Source organism: Nestor notabilis, unplaced genomic scaffold (assembly GCF_000696875.1).
Source record: "Nestor notabilis isolate BGI_N333 unplaced genomic scaffold, ASM69687v1 scaffold9900, whole genome shotgun sequence".
NCBI lineage: Eukaryota > Metazoa > Chordata > Aves > Psittaciformes > Psittacidae > Nestor > Nestor notabilis.
Window position 1 is genome coordinate 2,541 of NW_009912439.1, and position 23,577 is coordinate 26,117.

Below are 23,577 nucleotides of genomic sequence, written 5' to 3' on the forward strand. Positions count from 1 at the left end.
AGCTTTACCTGAAGGGCTGGTCTACTGTGTTGCATGTATTTTGCTTTAAGACTTTTGTTCTGTAATTCCCTCCTTCAGCTGGGAGGGAATACATAGGGGAAAGTTGGGAATACTCTCTTGGAAAGGCTTGTGCTAGCCAAATTTTACCTCCTGGAGACCAGCATGTCTCAGAAGGGTATGTCCTATCCTGGAACATTAGGCATGTTTTTCAGGTGGTGCGGGAAAGATTTCAATTGCCACAAAGGATAGGGGTAGAAGAGGACAGAATTACGCGTTCTGTCAGATGCCCATTGCCTCTGCTACTCTGCTTGAGAGACAAATTGGGATACAAGAAGTTAAAACATGTTCATACTACACTACTGACCTGTAAGATTACATAGGAGAAAGTTTGAGAGAACATACTATGAATCTTAATTCCTTCTTTTGCTTCAAATGTGTGAATGTTACATTTATATTGACTCTCTATGCAGTTTAGAGCTAGTTTCTGTTAAAATGCATTGGTAGTATAGATGAAACTGGAATTGCTAAAATAATAACATGTGGCTGACCTGAAGCTATCTACTTGTATTTTAGGGGTTGTTTCTCTATTGGCTGTTCATCCTTCTACAGTAAATGCGCTTGGAAAACAGCTCCTGCCAAAAACATTCGGACAGTCTAATGTCAACATTGCACAACAAGTGGTAAGGAGACACTGTGGGGTTTTCTTATTGCTTATACTGTTGCTTACACATACTGTAGGTCTGATCTGTAGCTTGGTAGTTGGTACCACTTGTCATGGGCAGACAGTCTAAGCTTGTTTTTGATTTTAATAGACTTATGTTAAAACAAATGTTCTTTTGCATAAAGAAATGCAAAGATGACTCTCAAAGCAACATGCACATACCTGAATATTCAGGTGGCTTTATCTTTTGCTAGTCTTGCCAGTTAAAATCAGTGGCTCACTCAGACTCTGCTTGGAAATCTGGCATAGGGAAATGTAAGTAAAGTTCACCAGCACACGCTTATTGAGCCTGAAGTTTGGTGGAATGAAATTGAAAACAGAGCTGCTGTTCTTAGTGCCTAGTTTAGATAGCCTTTTGTTTAAATACTTAATGTGAGCTTTGAGTGAGGAACATGAAATTCAGAGGTTTCAAAGAATTAATAAAGCAATAAATAATATAAAGATTATGAGAAGTAAATTACAGTGATGAAAATTTAGTGATCTGAAAAGAGTTGATCTCAGTTTATCTTCTGGAAGGCGTCTGTAACATCTAAACATCTGAAATGGAATTTCTTATATTGGGGGTTCTTCTTGATAGGAAAGCAGTTTCCCATATGCCTTTCCCAACTCTAAGCTCTAAGAAGTGTTTTATAGTTGAGGCTGCCTGAATGTATAAACTGCTGCTTCAGCTCTACAAATGTAGTGCAAATCATTCACTGTGCTGTATTTCCAGCACTGGTGGTGAATTGACTACTTTCAGCAGCCACTTGGAAGTGTAGTGAAATGAATTTAACTGAATGAAGTTGTTCCTTCAGTAGGAGGTCTTTCATCAGTAAATTTCCAAATGAGGAAATTCGGAGTAGGTAGGCATTCTTGTAAGTTAAAATCAGTAACCAGCAGTAGGAAAAGAATATTTGAACTAGAGATCATAGGCCATAATGACACAGAGGGGGCCCCTTCTGGGCATTATTGTGAGGCTGTGTGCACACTTGAGTTTAATGTTCTTTCCAGTAACTGAGAAAATACTATCTTAAAGTACCAAAACAAGGGGATAACAATTAAATTACAAATCATCTGATGCTTTTTTGAACTTCAACGAGTAAATTAATTTTTACAACAATGTTGATATACCTATAAAATAAATTCTTGTGTCTTCCATCAAGTTTAAATTGACAAATCCTCATCTGTATTATATTATTCTGTGATTCTTTGGTATTATCTATGATTAATTTTACATGGTGCTGTTACTAAAAAAAGATGTGATTCTGAAATAACAAATACTCTTAATGGTGGCTTTGTTAGCATGATTACTGTGGGAAACTTACATTTGGCAATCACACTTTTCAGCACTTCCTTACTCAAAACATACTAGCATTAATTTTTTTGTGAAAGGAGGGGCCCATATCAGCATAATTGTATTGGCTGTTATCAGTACAAAATCAGATGCTTAGTTGTATGTCCTTAAAGAAGAGAGAGAGGCTTTGGCTTGTGTATACATAGAGAGAAATTTTGGGTAAATTTCTGTTGACTTTACAGTCCTTAAGGGGAGAGCCAGAACTATAAAAAAATTTTGCCTTTAGAACCCCGAAAACACAGCGGAGCTGAACTTCTGTCAGTGCTCAAAACGTTCTTGGGAAGCAGAGTTGAGGAGTTGGTTTGTGACCATGCTCAACTTTGTAACCTTTGAGTGGTAAACCCACATTTTTAATATTCAGGTGCTTCATTTTCTGAGCCTGTGTTCTTAGTTCAGGTAGTCTGATTTCTTTTTCTTAATATTGTCCCCATGTAAGTTTTTCTATTAAATGGAGTGTAAGGGTTGTCTTGCTGTTTTCCCTGTTGTCCTGAACTTGTTTATTATTGAGCAGCTAAACCGTAACCTTGTTCTCTTTTCAAATCAGGAAACTGAAAAGAAACCAGAAGCCCTTCTTTTTCTACAGCCCCCAGCCACCCCCTATTCTCTAAAACCATCCTCTCTAATTCTGTCTACAAGCATTAATTTTAGGATGTTCCCAGTGACTCTTTTTGTTCATGCTCTTTTCATTCAAAGTCATTGTTGCTTATGAACTTGAGAGTAAAAGTTAGAGGCATCAACTTTTCTATTAAGGAGCCAATAATACTAGGTAATTCCTTAGAAGATTGTGAAACTCCGGACTGTAGGGTCTTCCTTAATAGCGATACATTAAGGCCTGTAATTCTGGCTGGTTTGCAGACTTTTGGGAGTTAGAATGTGGAGCAGGCTTTGAATGTATTAAACAGTTCACTTTTCCACTCAAGAAATGAGCCTGTGAATTTGTACCTGCTTCCATTTGATCCTTTGTACTGCTGAACACTTCAGGATGCTATAGAGTGCAGTACATGTCCAGGGTTTGCTGCTGCCACATGGTTTATTTTCTTCTCTCCCCTGGCTTTCACGTTAACTGCAGTCATACAAATTCCAGATACAGCACCAAGGTGATGGTGGAGCTGCTTGTGGAATTAGAAAGCTAGGGAATAGAGTGAGACCCTCTAATTTTAGCCCTTGCAAGCAAGATGTTAATCATCTCTTCTAGTCCTCTGTAACTACATCTTGGGGAATAAAATTTGGCTAATAGCTTTCCTCTATTCTCTGTATTGTCAACATTACTTGAATAGCACACGGGTGGTTTTCACAATCTTTTGAGACGTGTGGTGAACCAGACCAGTCAGCAGCACTGACAGTATTTTTTTCATGAGGACAAAGTGAGCTGGTTCACATGTGTCCTGGGCCTGTTTGGCATCCCCCACCCTCATTCTCTTTCCCGTAATAAGAAGTTTCAGTTGTGGAAAGTAGTAGAGGAGATTAGTTGACTTTCCATAAGAATCAGAAACATTTTAAGTGTGGAAAAAAGCTACTGGAAAGAGGAGGAGGACCTGAGATTTTCCAGCTGTCAGAATAAGGTGTAGTGAACTTGTATGCTAACTACTCAGGTGGCATTACATAAAGAAACAGTAGTATGGGAAAAATCACAGGCAGCTGAAATCGGAAGCATCTAAAAAGCACTAGACTGCTTTTTGTATTTGCATTTAAAGGTTATTCAAATTTGGTTCATTTTAACTTGAATGCATAAAATATTTCATTTTGGGTTTTCAGGTTTTCTATTTTACTCTTTGAGGCTAAGGTATTGAAGGTAGCCTGAGGAAGAAACTTTTGTTGGTGAGGCATAACGTGGCTGCAGGAGAACATAGCGAGCTTGTGGGTGATTATGAGTTCAGGTTCATTTGATGTTTATTTCACTTGATGCCAGGGATGCAACATCCTGTTTCCAGTGGGAGGCAAACATACCCCACAATAGTTGTCATATCTTTCTACAAAATAGAAATCTGTACAGTATCATTTTGTTTTCCTAAAAACGTATTTTCTAGAAAGTTACATTTATAACATTTCAGAGATAGAAAACATCATCTGCAAAAGCGGGAGTTCTGCTTCAGCAAGTTTCAGTTAAGGCGAGCATGGCTCCATGTGCGAATGTATGTATTAATTTGTGAACAGAATAGCACATTTTCAGGACTCTTTACCTGTAAACTGGAAGACTGTGATCAGCTGAGCGTGTTCTCATAACATGTTCAGGATGGAATTGTTCTGCCTAAATTGGTCTCATTCACTGCAGTGAAGTTGGCCCTTATTCTTCCTCACCTCTTAACATTTTGGTTCTGACTCTGTAGTGATAAGAAACTTGACTGCAGGAGAGAATTTGGCCTTTCTGGCAGTATCTCTGCATTTTCTCTCTGCTTTTACTGATTTTCAGATCTTACTTCCTATATTCACTGCAACTTCTTTATATGTAGTCTTGTAGGATTTGCGTTTTTTCACCCTACCTTTATCCCTTTTTCTACTGGGGAAGAGGGCATGTGTTTGTTGATCTTGTCAAAGTTAGTGTTGAATAGTGTGAAGAAATCCAGCAGGCACGAAAAACTCATTTAAGAAGGATAAAACATAAATGCTTATTACTTAGGGAGTGCCCTAACTATATAATCTGTAGTCTGAAGGGGTTTGTGCTGATTTGTGTAAATTCAATGAATCCAATAGAAATAGGTAGAAGAATAGTAGTGTTTACATAGTGCATCATTTGAATCATGCAGCATATGAATATCTTGAATACTTCTGATAATCTTCCAAATTATTTTATCTTTACTGTAGGTTATTGGTACACCTCAGAGACCGTCAGCGCCAAATACTATCCTGGTAGGAAGTCCACATACACCTAACACACATTTTGTATCACAGAACCAGACTGGCGATTCTTCACCGTGGTCTGCTGGGTGAGCAAAATAAAAGTTACAAAGGATTAATACATTATTTGGAACTTCTGTTCTAAAGGTTAGCTGTGGCAGCGTATGTACTTCTCAGGCAAGCAGTGTGAGAGAGATGGTGTGTTGACCTTTCCATCCAGAGCACTTCAACATTAAAGTATATTAAGTGAAGAACAATTGCACAAGAATGAATACTCTATCATTTGTTATAAAAGGAATGAGAATATTTTCTGCAAGCACTGACAGATATTCTCACATTACTTACAGTTAGAGGATTTTGCTCCTAAAAGGACACATGAATTCATCCGATTTGATTTCAAGTTTTTAATTTGGCATTGCTATTTTGCTGGTTTATAAAAAAAAAAAAAAATGCAGTGCCTTTCAGATTGAACAAGTGTATAAAGTATTAGATAAAATGTATGCATTCTTTTGGTGTCTTTTCTCATGCAAGCTTGTTTTTAAGGGTCTCTTGTGACATGTTGTTTTTTTTAAGACTAAATTTATCACCAATGTCTTGTTATACATAAACAGATTTCTACTTTGGAATTGTACAGTGAAATGAGATGTAGAGAATTGAGAGAGGTTCCATTGCTTATGTTAATTTTGTTGATACTTACACTTTTCCTAAAGTTACAAGGAACTTTTTGTTGATAGTTACAGTTTTCCTGAAGTTACAGGGAACTTTTTATTTTAAAGATATGGAGAAAACTTTTATAGTTACTGTATTGTGTGACTGAAGTTTTCATAGCAGCTTCATATACTGTATAATTTCAGATCTGTATTTTGGTAATCATGTAATGTTCAGTGAGTTCAGCCAAATACTTTGACTGTTCAGTCAGTATCGGACGTATGCAAAAAGTGCTCAATCGATCTAAATTTTTTGTGGTCAACCTAGATGGGCTATTTAAAGTTATCTCCTGTAATTCACCTTTCGTATTTTAGCATTTATCCCTCTATTCCTTCCTTTTCTTGATTGGAAGATTAAAAGAGTTTTTTTTTATTGACTCCTTCAAGGAATATCCCTGTCATTTAAATTATCTGCTACTGGTGCTAGTGGAGTTGCCAAAAGAATGACTTTGTTCTGTCTTTCAGCATCGAGACACTAGAGTTGTTAATTTTTTGTAATTTGTAGGGGAAAACATTATAGGAAAAAGTGTTGGGAAGGGGTAAAAGCAGAACGAAAGGGAAAGCTTGGTTTTATACAGCAATGTGCCTGTATTTGAAAAAGAGACATTAAGTATTCCAAAGTTCAAATCATCTTAAAATATATATTATACGTATATTTAGGAAGCGGAACAAAAAAGGAGAGAAGAATGGCAAGGGTTTACGTCATTTCTCTATGAAGGTTTGTGAGAAGGTACAAAGAAAAGGAACCACCTCATACAATGAGGTGGCAGACGAGTTGGTTGCAGAATTCAGTACCACTGATAATCACATTTCACCAAATGAATCAGTAAGTATATGGGAGGTCAATTACACGTGAACTGAATGGGGGAAGAGAAATTTCTTTTGAGACTTCTGTATTTCTTTTCCTACTGCTAAATTAAACAGTTCAGACATTACCCAAGTTTACCTATTTACTGGGATATATTTATTTTCAAATATTTTTGCCGCAAGTATGTTTGATTAATGCACTATGTCTATAGCAGGCTTATGACCAGAAGAATATTAGACGACGTGTGTATGATGCCTTAAATGTCCTTATGGCCATGAACATTATCTCTAAGGAGAAGAAGGAAATCAAATGGATTGGTCTACCTACTAACTCGGCTCAGGAATGTCAGAATTTAGAGGTATATATATTAGGAAGTTCACAGTGGCATTGTGTCTGAGTAAATGTTTGCATCCTTAATTTGTTCTGATACAACAGAACATATTCTTGCTATCTCCTGAAATAGCAAGGTACAATAGTATGGTCCCTTTTGACTTTCTTGTTTGTAATTACAGAATACACATTTAAACTTCCAGATTGCTTAAATGTTTTCAGTTGTTTTATGGGGTTTTTTTAATTCTTCTGTGTCAGGAATACACTCTGTCATAGCTTTTAGAGTATATGTGAAGTAGAAGTTAATCAAACTGAAAGATTAATGTGTATTTCCAACATTGCAGTAGTGGTGCTCAAGAATTATGAAGATTTTCTCCAAATGCCAGACAAATAATACATCTGTGATGACAGATGTTGTATGTAGTTCACCATATCTGTATGCATTGCTGCTCCTTTATTGCTGCAGGTCTTATGTATTTATGACATTTGTCTTACATGAACATGTCAGACTTTTTTACTGCTTGTTTTGGGCAAGAAGTAAAATGTTTTATACTGAAAGGCGTAAGTTCTGGCAGGATTTTGGTTTTTGGTTTGTTGGGTTTTTTTTCTTTTAAATATCCTGAGATTTGCAGGATAGTAAAGTTCCTGAGGTTTACTGCAGTCAGTTCACTTCGTGAGAATAGAGTGAGACTTTGTATTTATTCTTAACAAGTGTAAATTCTTTTCAGAAGGACTAAAAAATAAGTGTAGAAGCTGACAAATTGAAAAAAGAAAAACCAAACCAAGCAAAAAATGTTTTGGAATCTACAAAGGGCTAATCTTTGGAGATTTTTGTTTGAATCTGATAATTGATATTTTGTTAGTACTCCAGTTGCTATGTAAATGAAGAAAATCCAGGGTACCTAATCAGTCTGAGTTTTATTTAAATATTTATCATCCCAAATGAAAATTATTAGTTGAGGGATTGATAACTGGGACATAAATAGTAGGGTGAGTATGGAGGGTGAAGTGGTTGGATGACCATGCTTTGTGCTGAACAGGGAGCCAGGTAGCTACAAGGATTTTAAAAGTAGATCTCTTTGGATCTGTTTCACAAAGTATGGCATTGCCAGTAATGTTGGAGCGGAAAAAGAAGCAGCATTGCTTATTCAGCTGGGTTTGATGTCCTGGTTGATAATGTCCTAAGGAAGAGTAGGATAGTATTAGTACTGGAGTAAAAAATGAACTTGAAATAAAATAGTGCACAGTGAAGGTTCATGTGTTTTAAGATGGGAGCAATGGTAACTTTTAATACCAAAGTGAGAATTTGTTAATTGGATGTTACAAGAGGAGGAAAGAGTTCTCTTAACTGTTGAATAATTGAGCAACAAATATAATATAACCTTGAAAATACCAAAAATCCTAAGATGTGTTGAGCTTACTTGAGGAAATATAACATGGGGGTTGTTTTTTGCTGTTTTTTCAACTGTGTACAATTCTGTTTTGTTTTTTTTCCACTGAAAACAGACAGAAAGCTTCATCCATGTGAATTTTTAACTCCAGTAATTTTCTTGTTATTTGCATATTTTAAGGACCTAAGAACAAAAGTTGATGTTCAGGCCCGCAGACTGTCTATCCACTGTCTTACCTGATGGTAGCAGTTACCTAGGAAGGAGTCTAAGATTAGAGAAAGTATTTAGTGATGTTGTCTCCTGTGACTTGTGGTTCAGGCATAACCTGAGGCAGATCTAATATCCTTCTATGTAACAGCCCTCAATCAATTTTTCTTTGTTTTACTTTGTGCGAGGTTTGCTTTTAGTATTGAGTCATTTGTGGCAGCGAGTTTCAGGTGCATTAGAATCTTCTTAGTCCCTGGCCTAATAATTCAAATTTTTGGCTGCTGGGATGTACTGAGCTGAATGTTTTTCTGGATGCTGTGATTTAAGATCTCTGTTGAATGTAATTTTATTTCTAAAATACACATGGATGGAATTATGTTTTTCTAACACAGACACATTACCAAAAATAATTTTGATGATGTAATCACTCAGTGCTACAAGACACTTTCAAGAGTGCTCTATGACGAGCTCTCTTATTATGCCAGATGACCCAGCATTCTCAGCAGATGCTGTCACCTTGCTCTTCATCCCCTTATTCTGATCCATGGTAATTTGAATAACAGTCTGTAAATTTAAGTCCTTATTGGAATCTGCTGGTGAGCTTCCTACACTGAGAAAGCTGTTTATTTCCTACCATTTTGTCTCCTATCTTTTATGGTATTACTTAGTATGTATTTAATACTGTGAAGACTTAACTCTTAACCTCGGGCTCCATAGCAACATCATTTCTTTTAAGCATCTTTTATGGATCTTCTTCAGTATCAGTAGACTAAATGAAGAGGCTCTTTGCCGCCTTGAATCTCGCTGTTTTTCTGAGGCGTGACTGCTGTTTGCAAAGATGTTTTTACCCTTTTCCAGATCTATTGTACTTTATTCCCCAGTGTTCCAGTGCTACTCTTTGTTACAGTAGTGCTGATGTGAGTCTTGATAGTTAGGTCTCTAAATTATCTGTAGAACATTAATGATTGACATCATGTGCCCTACCTCCAGTTCTCTGGTATTGAGATGATTTTAAGGGGAGAAAATGTTGATATAAAATGCTACTTAAAACCAACAAACCAGTCAAACTTTCTTCTGTCTTCAGGTGGAGAAACAGAGAAGACTTGAAAGGATAAAGCAAAAACAGTCTCAACTACAAGAACTCATTCTACAGGTACAGTCAAGGTACTCTTGTCTATAGGGCAAGGTAACTTATCTGTATTCATGTTGTTTTATCCCAGTAAGGGATGGGAAACTTCTAAGAGATGAATTTCAGGATAAGGCATATGAAGTCTTAATTTTGCACTGTAGTTTAGCTGGGACTGTGCTGTTGGCCATTGCTGTTGGGGAAGCCAGCAACTTTCCATGAGTGATGATAAATTATTTTGCAGTTTAAAGTATGTTGAAACAGGATTTATGCTGACAGGAGCTGTAATTCATACTCTACTCTATGAATTTTCCAGTTCAGTTCCTGCATCTAGAATGTTTTTTCTGTGCTAGAGTCCATAGGTAAAATTAGATGACTGTAGAGGCCATGTCTCATAACTCTCTGTGTCTTACCTTTCTGTGACATGATTACTTGTGCTGTGTAAGTAGCTTCACTGCTGTAAAACAGTTGCGGAGCTCCTTCCCCCTGGTGCGCTGTGTGATAGGAATGAGAATCTCAAAGAGAGTATGCAGAAAGAAGTACAGACAGCTGTGGGACAGCAATCTCAACAGCTGTCTGATTTTTATCAGCCTCTGTGATGGCTTTGGATTTCATTTTTAATTTGTGTTTATTTCAGTTGATTCCTTGACTAGAAAAATACTACTTCTTAGTTTGGTGCCTTACTGTAAGATTTATAACTTGAGTTTCAACGGTTAACTTGAATTTTAATTCCTATAATTGCCAATCTTTGAAAGATGAATATTACATTCTGAAAAGCAGTTTTGTTAAGATCTGAGAGTAAAGTCACTAATCTTCGCTGAGTAGTTTGGAAACCTAATGTCAGACATTCAAATTCCAAATGTTAACTGGCTTCTAGCATATAATTTCAGCAAAAATACAGTATTAATCATTTGACTGTTCTTGTGGAGTGCAGTAGCTAACAGGGAATGGTAAACAGAGTGAAGTAGGATGCTATATGAAAGTTCTTTTTCCTAGTTACTGTTATTTCTTTTTTGTCAAGGATCTGTCCAAGAAACTGTCCTGATGTAGTTACTAGAACATGCTTTTTTATTTTCAGTTAAGTTTTACTTTGTTGTATTTTTCAGTACTCCCATTTGTCTCTCTTCCTGCATTTTAACATGCAGGAATATGGTGATCACTCTGTCCTTTTCTGCATTTACTTGCTGCAACTATTTTCTGCATTTTGCTGGTATTCTTTATCTGAGGGATTTTGTTGTTAACAGGATCTTAAAGGTTCAATTCATACTTTTTGTATCACTTGCTTTTTCTAGCAAATTGCCTTCAAGAACCTCGTTCAACGAAACCGTCAAGCAGAACAACAGGCAAATCGACCGCCACCTTCCAATTCTGTCATCCATTTACCATTTATCATTGTGAACACCAGCAAGAAGACAGTGATTGACTGCAGTATTTCAAATGACAAGTGAGTTAAAGTTTTCTCTCAGGCTTTTGGTATAGCTATGAGTTTTATGTCCATACTAAAGTGTTCATCTAGATTTGTTAAAGATGAAATACAAATAAATTTACTTGTGCCTTTTGTAGATTGGGAACATGCAATTTCAGATGGAGTTTTGTAGAGCTTTTTAATAAATAGCATAATTGCATACATAGAATCATAGCATAGTTAGGGTTGGAAAGGACCTTACGATCATCTAGTTCCAACCCCCCGCCATGTGCCAGGACGCCCCACACTAGACCATGTTGCCTAAGGCTCTGTACAACCTGGCCTTGAATGCTAGGGATGGAGCATTCAGAACTTCCTTGGGCAACCTGTTCCAGTGCCTTACCACTCTCACAGTAAAGAACTTCTTCCTTATATCCAATCTGAACTTTCCCTGTTAAGTTTGAACCCATTACACCTTGTCCTATCACTGCAGTCCCTGATGAAGAGTCCCTCTCTGGCATCCTTGTAGGCCCCCTTCAGATACTGGAAAGCTGCTATGAGTTCTCCACGCAGCTTCTCTTCTCCGGGCTGAACAGCTCCAACTTTCTCAGCTGTCTTCATATTTAGTAAGTTTTTAAAGACATACTATGGATAGATGCTAGAAGCAAAATAAGGCAGCTGTGCTAAAGTTTTATATCATACATACACCAAGGAGTGTTTTCCTCTGACTTCAACACAACAAAATGCAGCTAGCAGAATTGAAAATGGATTTTGCTTTCAGAACTGCTGTCCTCTACTTCTGGTTCAAAAAGGTAGCTATTTCATCTGCTAAATAAATGCTGGATGTAGCAGTGTATTCTCCTTGCACTATTAGCTTACTAGAAAACCATAAAAACAGGGAAAAAAAAACCCCTCCCATTTGTCTTCCTACTGTGTAAAGAAAGAAATACCAGGCATGCAAAATGTTTAATTAAAACTCTGTATCTGTTAAACCTGTTAAAGATTTATATAGTGTTTATAATGACTGTTCTAGTTGCTTGCTGCCAAATACATATATCTTGAAAAATTTGATTGCTTAATGTGATGTATCACTAACACTGTGTGTTGAGATTTTGAAATGCTGCAATTCCTGAACCTAGAAAGATACTTAAAGTCATTGAAGCTAATTGAAATATTTTTTCCTCTCCAGATTTGAATATCTATTTAATTTTGACAATACTTTTGAAATTCATGATGACATAGAAGTACTAAAACGAATGGGAATGGCTTGTGGGCTAGAATCTGGAAGCTGTTCAGCAGAGGACCTAAAAATTGCAAGGAGTTTGGTTCCTAAAGCTCTGGAACCGTATGTGACAGGTCAGTTAATCCAAGAAGAGTTGTTTTGTTAATACAGGGCTGAAGTTAAAAACCAGTGTGAAAATATCTGAGATCAGTTAATTTAATTTCCACTGGTTTGTGATAAAGATTTCTAACAAGTTCTCAAAGAAAGACACTTCTTAGCATACCTTAGGGAACACATAACAGAGATTCATAGGTAATGGGCTGTTGCTCTTCACAGAACCATGTTTTGCATTATACCACAGAAGTAGATCTTTGCAGCGTGCAATTCATTTAAGAGAAGATTTATAGTTGATTTACCTGCAAAGGCAAATGGTAGTAAGTGTGAACATGGTCATGGCTTCATTTTATATTACTTTATTGTTTTCATTATATAAGCAGTACTGATGGCATCTGACTAGCTCTCTTCAAAATTAAATGGTTTTTTTTATGTAGTTTGAAATTTTGCTGTTGCACTAGCTCCTTGTTTTGTAATTATGCTGTTTTGGATATAGTGCATCAATATGTTTTGTTGGTTTGGTTGCAAGTCTCCTTTTTGGACTTTAAAAGGATGAAGCATTTGCCTGAATTACATGAGTTTTGAAGTATACTTGAAATACGTATTGTTCATTTTACAGAAATGGCTCAGGGATCAATCAGCAGTGTATATGTCACATCTTCATTAGGTTCTGCATCAAATGGCACAAGATTTTCAGCCAGGTGAGATGAAATTATTAATTAGATCTTAAAATCTGTGATCATCAAATAAGCTTAAGTAGAGGTTAAATACTTGATGAAATGCGTTCTGTTTTGATTAAATGTGGTGCGGGTATGTGTTTAAGTTTATTCTCAGACATCATTTTTACTTGAGTAGTAGTAGTTCTTAAATCTTGAATGTATTATTTTTGTTTGGTTTTGAGTTTGTGACAAGAAAATAGATACTTCCCTAAAGATATTATCTGGGCAAGATTCTCCATTGGTCATTACCGTCTAACTTAAAAAAGGTTCTTGGGTTTTAAGCAGTTTCAGAAGCTGGTAGAGTGATAAACTGCAACTTGTGTTTAGCTTTGTGTGGCTGTATGTAATTTCTGAGCTTGAATATTATTTTTCTCTTTCCTCTATGTAAGACACTTTTCCTTGGGTAGTCACTACTGGATAGACTCTTGGTGTTGCATTTATCAACAAGTTGTCATTGTTGATAAACGAGCTCTACTAAGTTGTAAAATGAGTTAAACATCATGTTTTTTCTTTAGTATATCCAACTAAACCTATCCTCTGTCTGAAACTGTTTCTTCTTGTCTGTCAGCTGCATGTGCTGGTAAAACAGTATAAGCTCCATTTAGTGCTGGAAGACTGCTATAGGGTCTCCCTCGAGCTTTCTCTTCTCCAGGCTAAAGGAGCCCAGCTGTCTCAGCCTGTCTCCATAGGAGAGGTGTTCCAACCCTCTGATCGTCTTCATGTCCCTTTTCTAGACCTGCTTTAGCAAGACAATGTCTGTCTTGTGTTGGGGGCCCCGAAGCTGGATGCAGTACTCAGAAGAGTAGAGTACAGGGAGAGAATCACCTCCCTGAACTTGCTGACCATGCTCCTTTTGATGCAGCCCAGGATACAGTCGGCTTTCTGGGCTGCAAGAGCACCTTGGCAGGTCATGTCCAGTTATTCATCCACCAGTATCTCCCAAGTCCTTCTCCACAGAGCTGCTCTCAATCCATTTATCCCCCAGTCAGTACTGATACCGGGGACTATGCTGATCCAGGTACAGGACCTTGCACTTGGCTTTGTTGAACTTCATGAGTTTCATGTGGGCCCGCTCCTTCTTCCCTCAGGTGTATCAGCAGCACCACTCTGCTTGGTGTCATCTGCAAACTTGCTGAGGGTGTGCTCAATCCCGCTGTTAGTCATTAATGAAGATATTAAATAGTGTTGGTGCCAGTATGGACTCCTGAGGGACACCACTCATTAGTGGTTTCCATTTGGACATGGAGCTGTTGACTGTAACTCTTTGGTCATGGCCATCATGCCTATTTCTTATCCATCAAACAGTCCATCTGTCAAACTTTCTCTCTCCAGTTGAGAGGTGAGAATGTTGTGAGGGACTGTATCAAAGGCCTTCCAGAAGCCCAGGTAGATTACTTCTGTACTTCTTCCCTTGTTCATTGATGCATTTACTGCATCATAGAAGGCCAGTGAATTGGTCAGGCACAATTTGGCCTTGGTGAAGCCATGCTGGCTGTCCATAATCACCTCCCTGTCTTTCATATATGTGTCAGCATAACTTCCAGAAGGACCTGTTCTATGATTTTAGTGGACACTGAGGTGAGCATGGAAAGGAGAGAGCAAGTTCTAGATTACTTCGTCTCTTTCTACAGCAATGAGTGTTTTATGTCAGAATCACTGGCAGGCTCTGCCTTGTAAAGTAGTTGGGAAATTGCTACACCATCAAAATTCTTAAGGAAGTCCTAATTTTTAGGCAGTTTAATCCATTTGTATTTAAAGGCAAAAATCCTGTATTGATGGGATTTCGTTAGACAAGGAATACAGCTTTATTCTTGTTCTCTAAAGATAATCTTCTGGCAGCTTTTTCTCTCCCACCTGCCTTCTGTCAGAGTTGGAAGGAGGTCTTTCTAAAGATATAGTATCTGGGTTACTTTGAAAGGATAATACAGTTATATTTATGAAAGCATTTTTTTTTTAAAAAACAAACAAACCACCCACCTATTTGTAGATGACAGGTTTACTTGAATGCAAAGAGGAAAAAAATAAAAAAAGAAATAACTTGAAATAGTTAAGCTCAGGGATGTGCAAGACTAGCGATGGTGAAGAGCGTGGTTTGTGCTCCAGCCCATTCCCACAGCCCGAAAGTGTGAGGAATTCATCCTGTTTTGTGCTAAGGAACTGAAGCTGAGTTGGGAATACTGCCAAAATACCTTTAAAGAAACAGAACTTAGTACATAAAATCTCCTGTTCTTACTGGGGTTCCTTCTGTGATAATGTGCATGGTGTTAGTGAAAAAGAGCCCATGTATTTTTAAAACTTTGAAATTTGAATAGGCCACTACTAGCCAGAGACCAGTAGAAAAATGAAGGCTGACTGTGGTTCATTTACTTGTTGAAAAGCATGAGAACTCCTTCTACCTCTGTTTCTCAGGAGGCTGGAAAAGGGGAGTGACAAATTATGTTTAATTATAGTACATATATAAATATTCATGGCAGTAGGAAACTACAAGATGTGTAGCTTTTCTGGTACTAAAGACTCTCAAAGAAAAGCTGTAGAAGACTGTAGATGTTGTTATTGATGCCGTCCTTCCAGTTCCTTCGTCTTGCTAAGAAGCTCAGGTTATGAAATTCAGTTACATCTTTACCCAGAAGAGGGGAGACAGCTTTTGGGGTTTGTACTTTCCAAGATCACGGGAACACACGAATAATTTTTTCTTTGTGCAGATAATTATGGAGAATATAAGTTACCTGACCACAGCTAGACAGGTATCTTAGTATCTTCCTTCTGAATAAGTGTGCAGAGCAGCAGAAGCTCTTGAAAGTGTCTCACTGGACATATGTTTTCCTTGTGAGCTTCTGGGGCAGTTTCATTCTGTGAGGTGACAGACTGTTGAATTAGCTCCATACAACAGTGTGCATGATAGATTATGTGCATCAGCTGGATCGAAAAATGACTAGCAAACATACTTGAAAGCAATTTTTAAATGATGAATGTCTTTCAAGTTGTACATACTAAAAATTGTCAAGAATTTGTGACCACGTTTGACAGAAAAGATTGGCAAAATAGCAAGTAATATTGGAGGCAGGAATGTTCTCGTTCTTAAAATAAAATGCCTCTGGATACAGTTAACTCATCCAGGAACAAGAGCTTTCAGACCATATTTACAGTACGTGTTTGTATTTTGGTGGAAAAAGAACACATTCAAGTAAGAAAATAGATACTTTCCAAATCTATTTGCTGATCCAGGAGATGGATTTTCAGTGTGGGTGGGTTTTCAGTGTAGATAGATTTCTACAGAGGGAAAACCAGAAGATGCCAAAGAAGGTGGTTATTTTTTGCTTGGGGAGTGTTGGTTGTGGTTGGGGTTTTTGGGTTGGTGGGGTTTTTTTGTTAGATTTTTGTTGTTGTTGTACAGTTTTGTTGGTTGTTGTGGGGTTTTTTTAACTAGGAAGGTATGAAAAGAAAACAAATTCAAGTTAAAAATACAGCACATGTAGCAATGATAGTTTGCCTTGTAATAACAAAGAATTAAGGAGGAGCTATTGATACTCAATTTTCCAAGTCTTTTGAGTCAAGATTAGTGCTTCTTAAAGATATATTCACTTGTGATGCAAGTGTCCAGTGCTAATTAAATATAGTAAAGGGCTTAGATAGTTCTGTAGCCTTAGCACTAAATGTACTTTAGAAGTAACCTGGAAAGCATACTTCTAAGGAATCTGTGAAAGACTTTAATCTTTATATTAAACCTAAGGGAAGAAATACAATAAGAACCATTTCAAAATTGCTTAAACTGTTTCTGCTTTTGAGAAATAACAGACATCTTCAGTACAGTTTATAAAGTAGCAATGGCAGATTCATTAAAGGAACAGAATAGATGCGCGATTATATTTAAGAGCACAGTAAACTGGGAAAAATCATTAAGCAATGCCAGTTGGCCTAAGTTTTTTATTATTATTGTTTTTTTCCTTCAGTGACTTTTCCAATGGTGGAGATGGGATGTTGGCTACAAGTTCCAATGGATCTCAGTACAGTGGCTCCAGAGTTGAAACACCAGTTTCTTATGTTGGGGATGATGATGACGACGACGACGATTTTAATGAAAATGATGATGACGACTGATGCCCTTTGCTTGTAGACTATTTTTTGTTAAAATTCAGCAAGCTTCAGGAATAAATTGTTCTAGGGAGAAGTGTCTCAAATTACTTTGCCCCATCCCTCAAGGAGAATATTGGTAAGCAGTTCTAAGTTTAGAAATTGCACCTCTGATAAGCAAACAAGGATTGTTTTATGTAGGATATTTTTAAATGTGGTGTGGACGTGTGTTTTTGATACCAGTGTGTTAATGCAGAGCCTTTATTTACTCTTGTTTTAGGGATTTTTGGTTTGCTGGTTGTTTTATGTTTGTTTTGGGTTTGCTTTTTTTTTTACTTGAAGGAAAATGGATTTTGCCCCAAATGTTCTTGCGAAGTTTGCTAAAGAAAATGTAGACACATCATTGAGAAATAAAATGCTATCCTTCTGTGGAAAATGAATACACTGAATGGCAATTTATTTGGAGTGTATTTTGATGATGCCACTTTTGGAGGGATAGTGAGCTAATGTAGTAGTGTTTTTTGTTAATCACGCAGTGTCCAAAGAACCAAACAAGAAAGATACGTCCTACTTTTTTACATGTTAAATTCCAGAAATGTTGTTGTGAACTTATTTTCCCTTAAATTATATCTAACATGATGATTCCGTCAAGTTTATATGCTTTTCACTGTATGTTGGGACATATGAATAACAAAGTTTTTGGCAAATGTTTACTGCCAGTTGGTGCAGCTATATAAAATGTCTTGAAGGTTTGGAATGATTTATTGCTTATGGTAAAATTTGCCTGATTTCTTACAGGCAGACTTTGGAAACTTTTTATTATATAGTTGTTTACATACTTATAAGTCTATCATATAAAGACATGTACTGAAACAAATGTTTGTATTTGTTTCATAAGCATCTTCCTGTAATCTATTATAAAGTTGAAATTAAATATAGAGAATGTTTTAAGTTTTTTAACTCAAAATTTGTCAATCATTTTTAATAGTTCATTTTTATAAAAGGAATTTCAGGGCAGGTGGTAGTCTTTTTGAATTTATTCACAAACAATTAACTGCACAAGTACTGTCAGCTGCCTATTCTAAGACAGTAGTCTTTTTATTGAAACACAAATAAACTTTTCTGTAATATTTTATGGAATATAAAGAGACTATAATTGTTTGACTTGTTTAACCTTGGCACTGTTAGTTTTTATTAATAAAACGCGCATGGGCATTTTTAACAAGCTCTGTGGTTTTTCTAATTCTAGGGTTATTTTAGAACATTTTACTTCCTCTCATCACAAGACCTAGAACTAACTGTCTCAGGGTGCTGCATCTACACTACAGAGGGCCCAGATTTTGTGCTTTGATACAGGAATTTGTCCTTAAAGCTCTTGGTAACTTAGGATATCTTTCCCTGCATACTCTCTTCTTTCATGTCTCTTTACTTCAATCATGTCACTACTCAGCATGACAGGCCAGTCTTAGTACTCCCGTCCAGCTTCTCTGTTTAAAATCCCAGGCTTACTATCCTAACTTTTCATCCCATGTTCCTCAATCCGGGCTTTCCATCGTACATTCCCATGTCCTTAAAACAAGTCTTCATCTGCTTTCTATATATTTCACCTTCACCTAAACATTTTTTGCTCTGTACTCACCTGAAAGTGCATCTTACAAACTGGCCCAGTCACTCTGCAGGTGGCTGTCAGTCAAGACTTGTTGCTTCCACAAACTCCGGGGAGTTGCTCAGAGGTAACTTACAGTCTAATAACTGCACTGTCTGTGATTAGGGATCCTGGATGCACTTAAACCCTGTGGTAAATATGAAGTATGTTACATGTGGCTTTTTTCTCTGAGGGACTGTGTCTGGACTTGTCTTACCACCCTTCTGTGGTAAGGGGGTGTGGGCGCTTACTACAGAGCAGTTGATACGCAGTGAATGCTTTTTAATTATATCAAACCTTGTAATATGAATGAAACAAGCAAATTACTTAATTTTATGGGCCTGGGAAAACCATTTGGTGGGAGCTAATTGCATGCTTGGCTTCTCACCAAAGATGTCATTCTTTGCAGTGCTAGAAGCAAGGTTCTCATCATGGTTGAATCAGCTGATTCAAATTGCTTTTGCTGTTGAATGGCATTTCTCTCTGCAGAGTCGAACAGTAGTTATCAAGGAATTTTTGACAGGCCATGGGGATTATTTTTTTCCCTTACATCCTAAATCTCCATTGTATGGTCAAAGATTTACCTGCAAAGAGGAATACAGGGGTGCTAGGTAAGAAAAGCTGCAAGCATCTAGCAGTTTCTTTTTGTTGTTTATTAGTGGAATAGATCTCAGATGAGACAAGGTCAAGTTGGGGAGTGAAAGTGTGGCAAAACATATGTTTTCAAAGACATTACTTTGCTTTTGGTTGCTGATGAATCTCTGAAATGGGATTTGAGAGTTTAACCAAACAGCATTGGAGTGGTTTTGGAGAACAGATCTAATTATATTTATGGTTGGACTTAATCTTAAAGGTCTTTTCCAACTTAAATGATTCTATGGTTCTATATTACCTTGATTTCAGGAGAGTATTCTGGTAAAGGTGACTACCAGTAACAAGAGAAAGTCTATTGAATTTTTGATTACTTGATAGATTCAGGTAGTTACCTGGTCATTGTGTTTAGGTGAAAAAGGAGGGTGAGGAGGGAGAAAAGAGACTAATGGTGAGGAAGGGGGTGGAAATGAGGAAAGACTTCAAGGAGACTCTTAATAAGTAGTAGGAAGGAACCAGAAAAGAAAGAACAGATGGAAACTTAGTTTTCACAGAGGGAAGAGGTGAAGGTGGGAAGAAGTAATGCAAGAAAAAAAAGACTAGTCAAAGACTACAAAAAAAGACGACTAGTAGAAACTTTATTCAAACAGGAAAAAAAAAGGAGTGGAGCAAAGAACTGTGTAATACAGATGTAATAATGCCAGGCCTGGCGTGACAGGAGCTGGAAGGTAGGAGATAACTACATGGTTCTTATCTCTGAGAAGTGTGACACCATGGGTACAGATGGAAAAGGAAGATCAAAAGCAGGAACAGAATGACAGAGGAAGTCATGGACAGGAAATTGTTGAGAAAATCTGTGGAAGTAGGAAATACTGCAAAGAGAGAGAAATTAGAATTCAGTTTAAGGAAGATTAAATGATGGTAAAGGTAATGAGAATAGTAATAAGGGCTCAGTTTGGGAGAAAAAACCTGGCAAGGAAAGGATGTACTGTTGTCTCTTAATTTGCCAGTACTTTTTGTGATCTGAAGAAGAGGAAAAGTTGCAAAGTGTGTATTTGTATCTCTGAAATGGTTCTGCAGATAACTCCTGGGAACGTGTGTATTTCACTGTTTTTTTAAAGTGATACTGAGCTTTGAAAGACTGTGCCTCCATTTTGACGTGTAACAAGCTAAGAAGGATTTCTTGGGTTTTTTCTTTCAAAAGTAAACTGGTTTGCTTTTTCTTCAGGAATTTGCTTGTCTTAACTAAAGAAAAGCAAGTGTGACTTTGGAAACTTCTTTTAAATCTTCCTTCAATGAAAGGCAACCATTGCAGAGAAGAAAAAATCAGTGGAGCTGATAAGGGACAGGTCTTTGAAGATGACCTTTTATTAAATTGTTCATAGATGGAGGTAATTGTAACAAGATAAATCTGTTTCTTTATCAGTGAACACATGATACCTTGTGAAATCTTCACATTAATAGGAAATCTGAAAATAGGAGGCTTAAGATAAAAAAGGAGCGGGGAGAAAGCATTGATGTAGTAATACTGGAATGATCATCAGTAGAAAGGAAAATATATACAGTTTTTTCCAGATAGTTCATTGCTTCCTGTAGGGATTTGTTTTCTCTCATCTGCTTATAAGAGTGCTATTTATCTTGACTACTACACTGAGTTAAGATCTTTCAGCTCTTCTCAGATCCATCTGGTTCCAGAACGATGTGAATATCCTCACAGGTGCTTTATTGTTAAAGCCTTGCTTGTTTTACTTTAATTGTCATTCATTATCAGCAAATACTTGAATTGTCATTCACTTATCAACAAGCCAGCACAATGAGAGCAGCAACTTTGAATGTAAATTTGGGATTTTTCAAAGGTTATTCTTGGGCTCTGATTCCTCCTTGAGCTTCTGTGGATTATGGAGGGTTACCAAAATGCTCAGGGGCCCAGAGCAGTTGCTATATGAGGAGGGGCTAAGGGAGAAAGAGTTGTTAAGCCTGAAGAAAAGGTGGTCTCAAGAGACCTTATGGCAGCTTTTCAGTACCTCAAGCAGGTTATTGCAAAGATGGAGTCAATCCACAGTGATGCCTGGTGGGAGGATGAGAGACAACATACACAAGATGAAACAAGATTATTTCCATCGGAGTCAAACTGTGGAACAGGTTTCCCAGAGGAGTTATGCTGACTTAGGGTTTTCAAGACTAGCCAGGGTAAAAGCCCTGAGCAATGAAGAGTCTGACCTCACAGCTGCCCGTGTTTTGAGCAGGGATGGACTAGAGATGATCTGGGATGCTTTCCAGCCTGAATTACCATACAGATCCCATAAAAGAGATGAAAAGAAAACAAAAAACATGCTAGAAATATCATATATCAGTGTCATGAACAGACTAACAAGTGGGTCATCTGGATTGCCTGCAAAGACTCAGCAGAAAAAGAATGGAAGCTCAGCTCATATTCAGAACCTGTCAAAAGTTGCTGAACTCCTATGATAGAAAAGGTAGCTAGATGAGGGGATAGAAGTGAAGACTTGTCTTCCTTTAAGATGAGAGTTCTAAAAAGCAGAAACACAACTGATGCTGAAAGGAGAATGAAGAAGGGCAACAACTGACATGCACAGGGGTTTCCTGCTTCCAACATTTGGTTAATACTGGTAGTTCTCATCTGGCATCGTGATGGTTGTCACTTAGCTGCATCTGCCTGTCACTCAGCTGGGGAGCTGCTGTGCCCAGGGAGACATTCAAAGTACATCAGTCCTAACAAGTGAAACATTTGTCACAGAAAATCGTGATTATTGATTCACAGCTTTGCTGTGATAAGGGCATAATATCCTGATACAGCAGAGAATAGAGACTGGTGTTAATCGGAAATCACCTTTACAAGTACTTTTCTTTGTTCTGCTATGACTTCTTCTGTTAATTCAATTTTTGGATGTTTTGAATGGGTTGAAACCCAAACTTAGGCTCAAAGATTTGAGCATTTAACACATCACTGTGTACAGATCATGGTACATCGCTCTAAGTAGTGCATTGATACCAGCCCTGATCTAGCAAGAGGGCTGCTTGGAGCAGAATGGAAAGTTTCTGCATTGTAGCACGTTAAAAGACAGGGAAGTTGCAGATTTGGGGCAAGCTTTGTGTTCTTTTATCGTGTGAACTTGAGAGAGTGTGTCAGAGTAGAACATTGAGCAGATACTGAAGCTTAACGCTCTTGAAACAGAACCCAGGTAGTTGATGCTAGGCAGGGTGGATCTTTATCTTTCCAATGCTGATTCTTAATGAACCTTGAAAATAATGACTTCTTAAAGATTAAAATAACGCTTGAGTGCCACTTTTCAAAGTGATGTGAGAAAGTACTGTCCAAATGTGGTCTAGACAGCTTGAGATCAGCTCTAAACCTCACTACAAAACCTGTTGAAGGAAACAGCTAAAAGAAAATTAAAGGCGTGGAAGGTTAAGTACTGACGATAAACTACAGAATAGGTCACATCAAATTAATGTGGGAGGAGATGGCAACTTTTTAGCCAATTAAGGAAATTATGGATATGTTTCAACATACTTAAGCCTTTTCTAATTCCTTGCATTTTGATTTTAAGTATGCTACGAACTGTTTACTGCTGAATCAAAGATAGGTTTTGTGGCATTACCACTGCCTGAATAGCTGCATCAGGTAAGATTGTACTTCTGTTTAATGTTTTTTTTAATATACCAGAAGAAAAGCAAAAATGCTTTTAAATTATATTGGTTAGAAAAGAAGTGAACTGTGAAAAGGACAGATTAATGTGGATTACTTGGCAAGCAGGGCATGTCCAAAAAATGTTATGGTTAAACTACACATCTTTTGAATAAAGTATTCAAGCTACATGTACAGGAGGTAAGACTATATGCTGAAAATATAGGATCCTAAAAATGACCTGGGTGTCAAGGTGGACAAGACCTGCATATGTCTTCTACGTGGTGTTCAAAGGATCGAGCTCATCTCATTTTAGATGTATAGATAAAACTCATAATGGATTAGAAAGGGTTGTTGCATCCAAATATGCAGTGAGACCAATAGTGAGCATATTATGTATGTGTTAGTATTGTCATTTTAAAAGGGTATTGTAAAAACTGGGAGAGATGCAGAAAAAAGCCCTTCCCCTGTTATTTGATACCTGAGGCCAAGATCTTTTAGTAAGAGACTTAAGGAACTCCATCTGGTGTAGTAAAAGAAAGGAAAACTTACTGGATTTATGTCAAGTCACACAAAAAGATATCATGTTATCAGGCTCATCAGTGTTGGAAAGAAAAGTCACTCAAGATTTAAGAACTAGGACTTGAAATCAGAAAAACCAAAATTAGTTATTTAGTTGATAAAGATGGTAATAAGCTCCTGG

At 37.3% G+C, this 23,577-nt stretch overlaps 1 protein-coding gene across 1 annotated transcript; it reads left to right on the forward strand.

Moving 5' to 3' along the window:
- Positions 1 to 573: 573 nt before the first annotated feature.
- Positions 574 to 18,211, forward strand: TFDP1 (transcription factor Dp-1; the record flags this gene model as incomplete). The annotated part of the gene is made up of 9 exons (XM_010019431.1): positions 574 to 680; positions 4,857 to 4,978; positions 6,257 to 6,422; positions 6,616 to 6,762; positions 9,417 to 9,485; positions 10,751 to 10,902; positions 12,053 to 12,219; positions 12,819 to 12,900; positions 16,869 to 18,211. Coding segments are annotated over 9 exons (1,160 nt in total), but the record flags the coding sequence as incomplete, so codon positions are not given.
- Between the last annotated feature and the right edge of the window lie 5,366 nt (positions 18,212 to 23,577).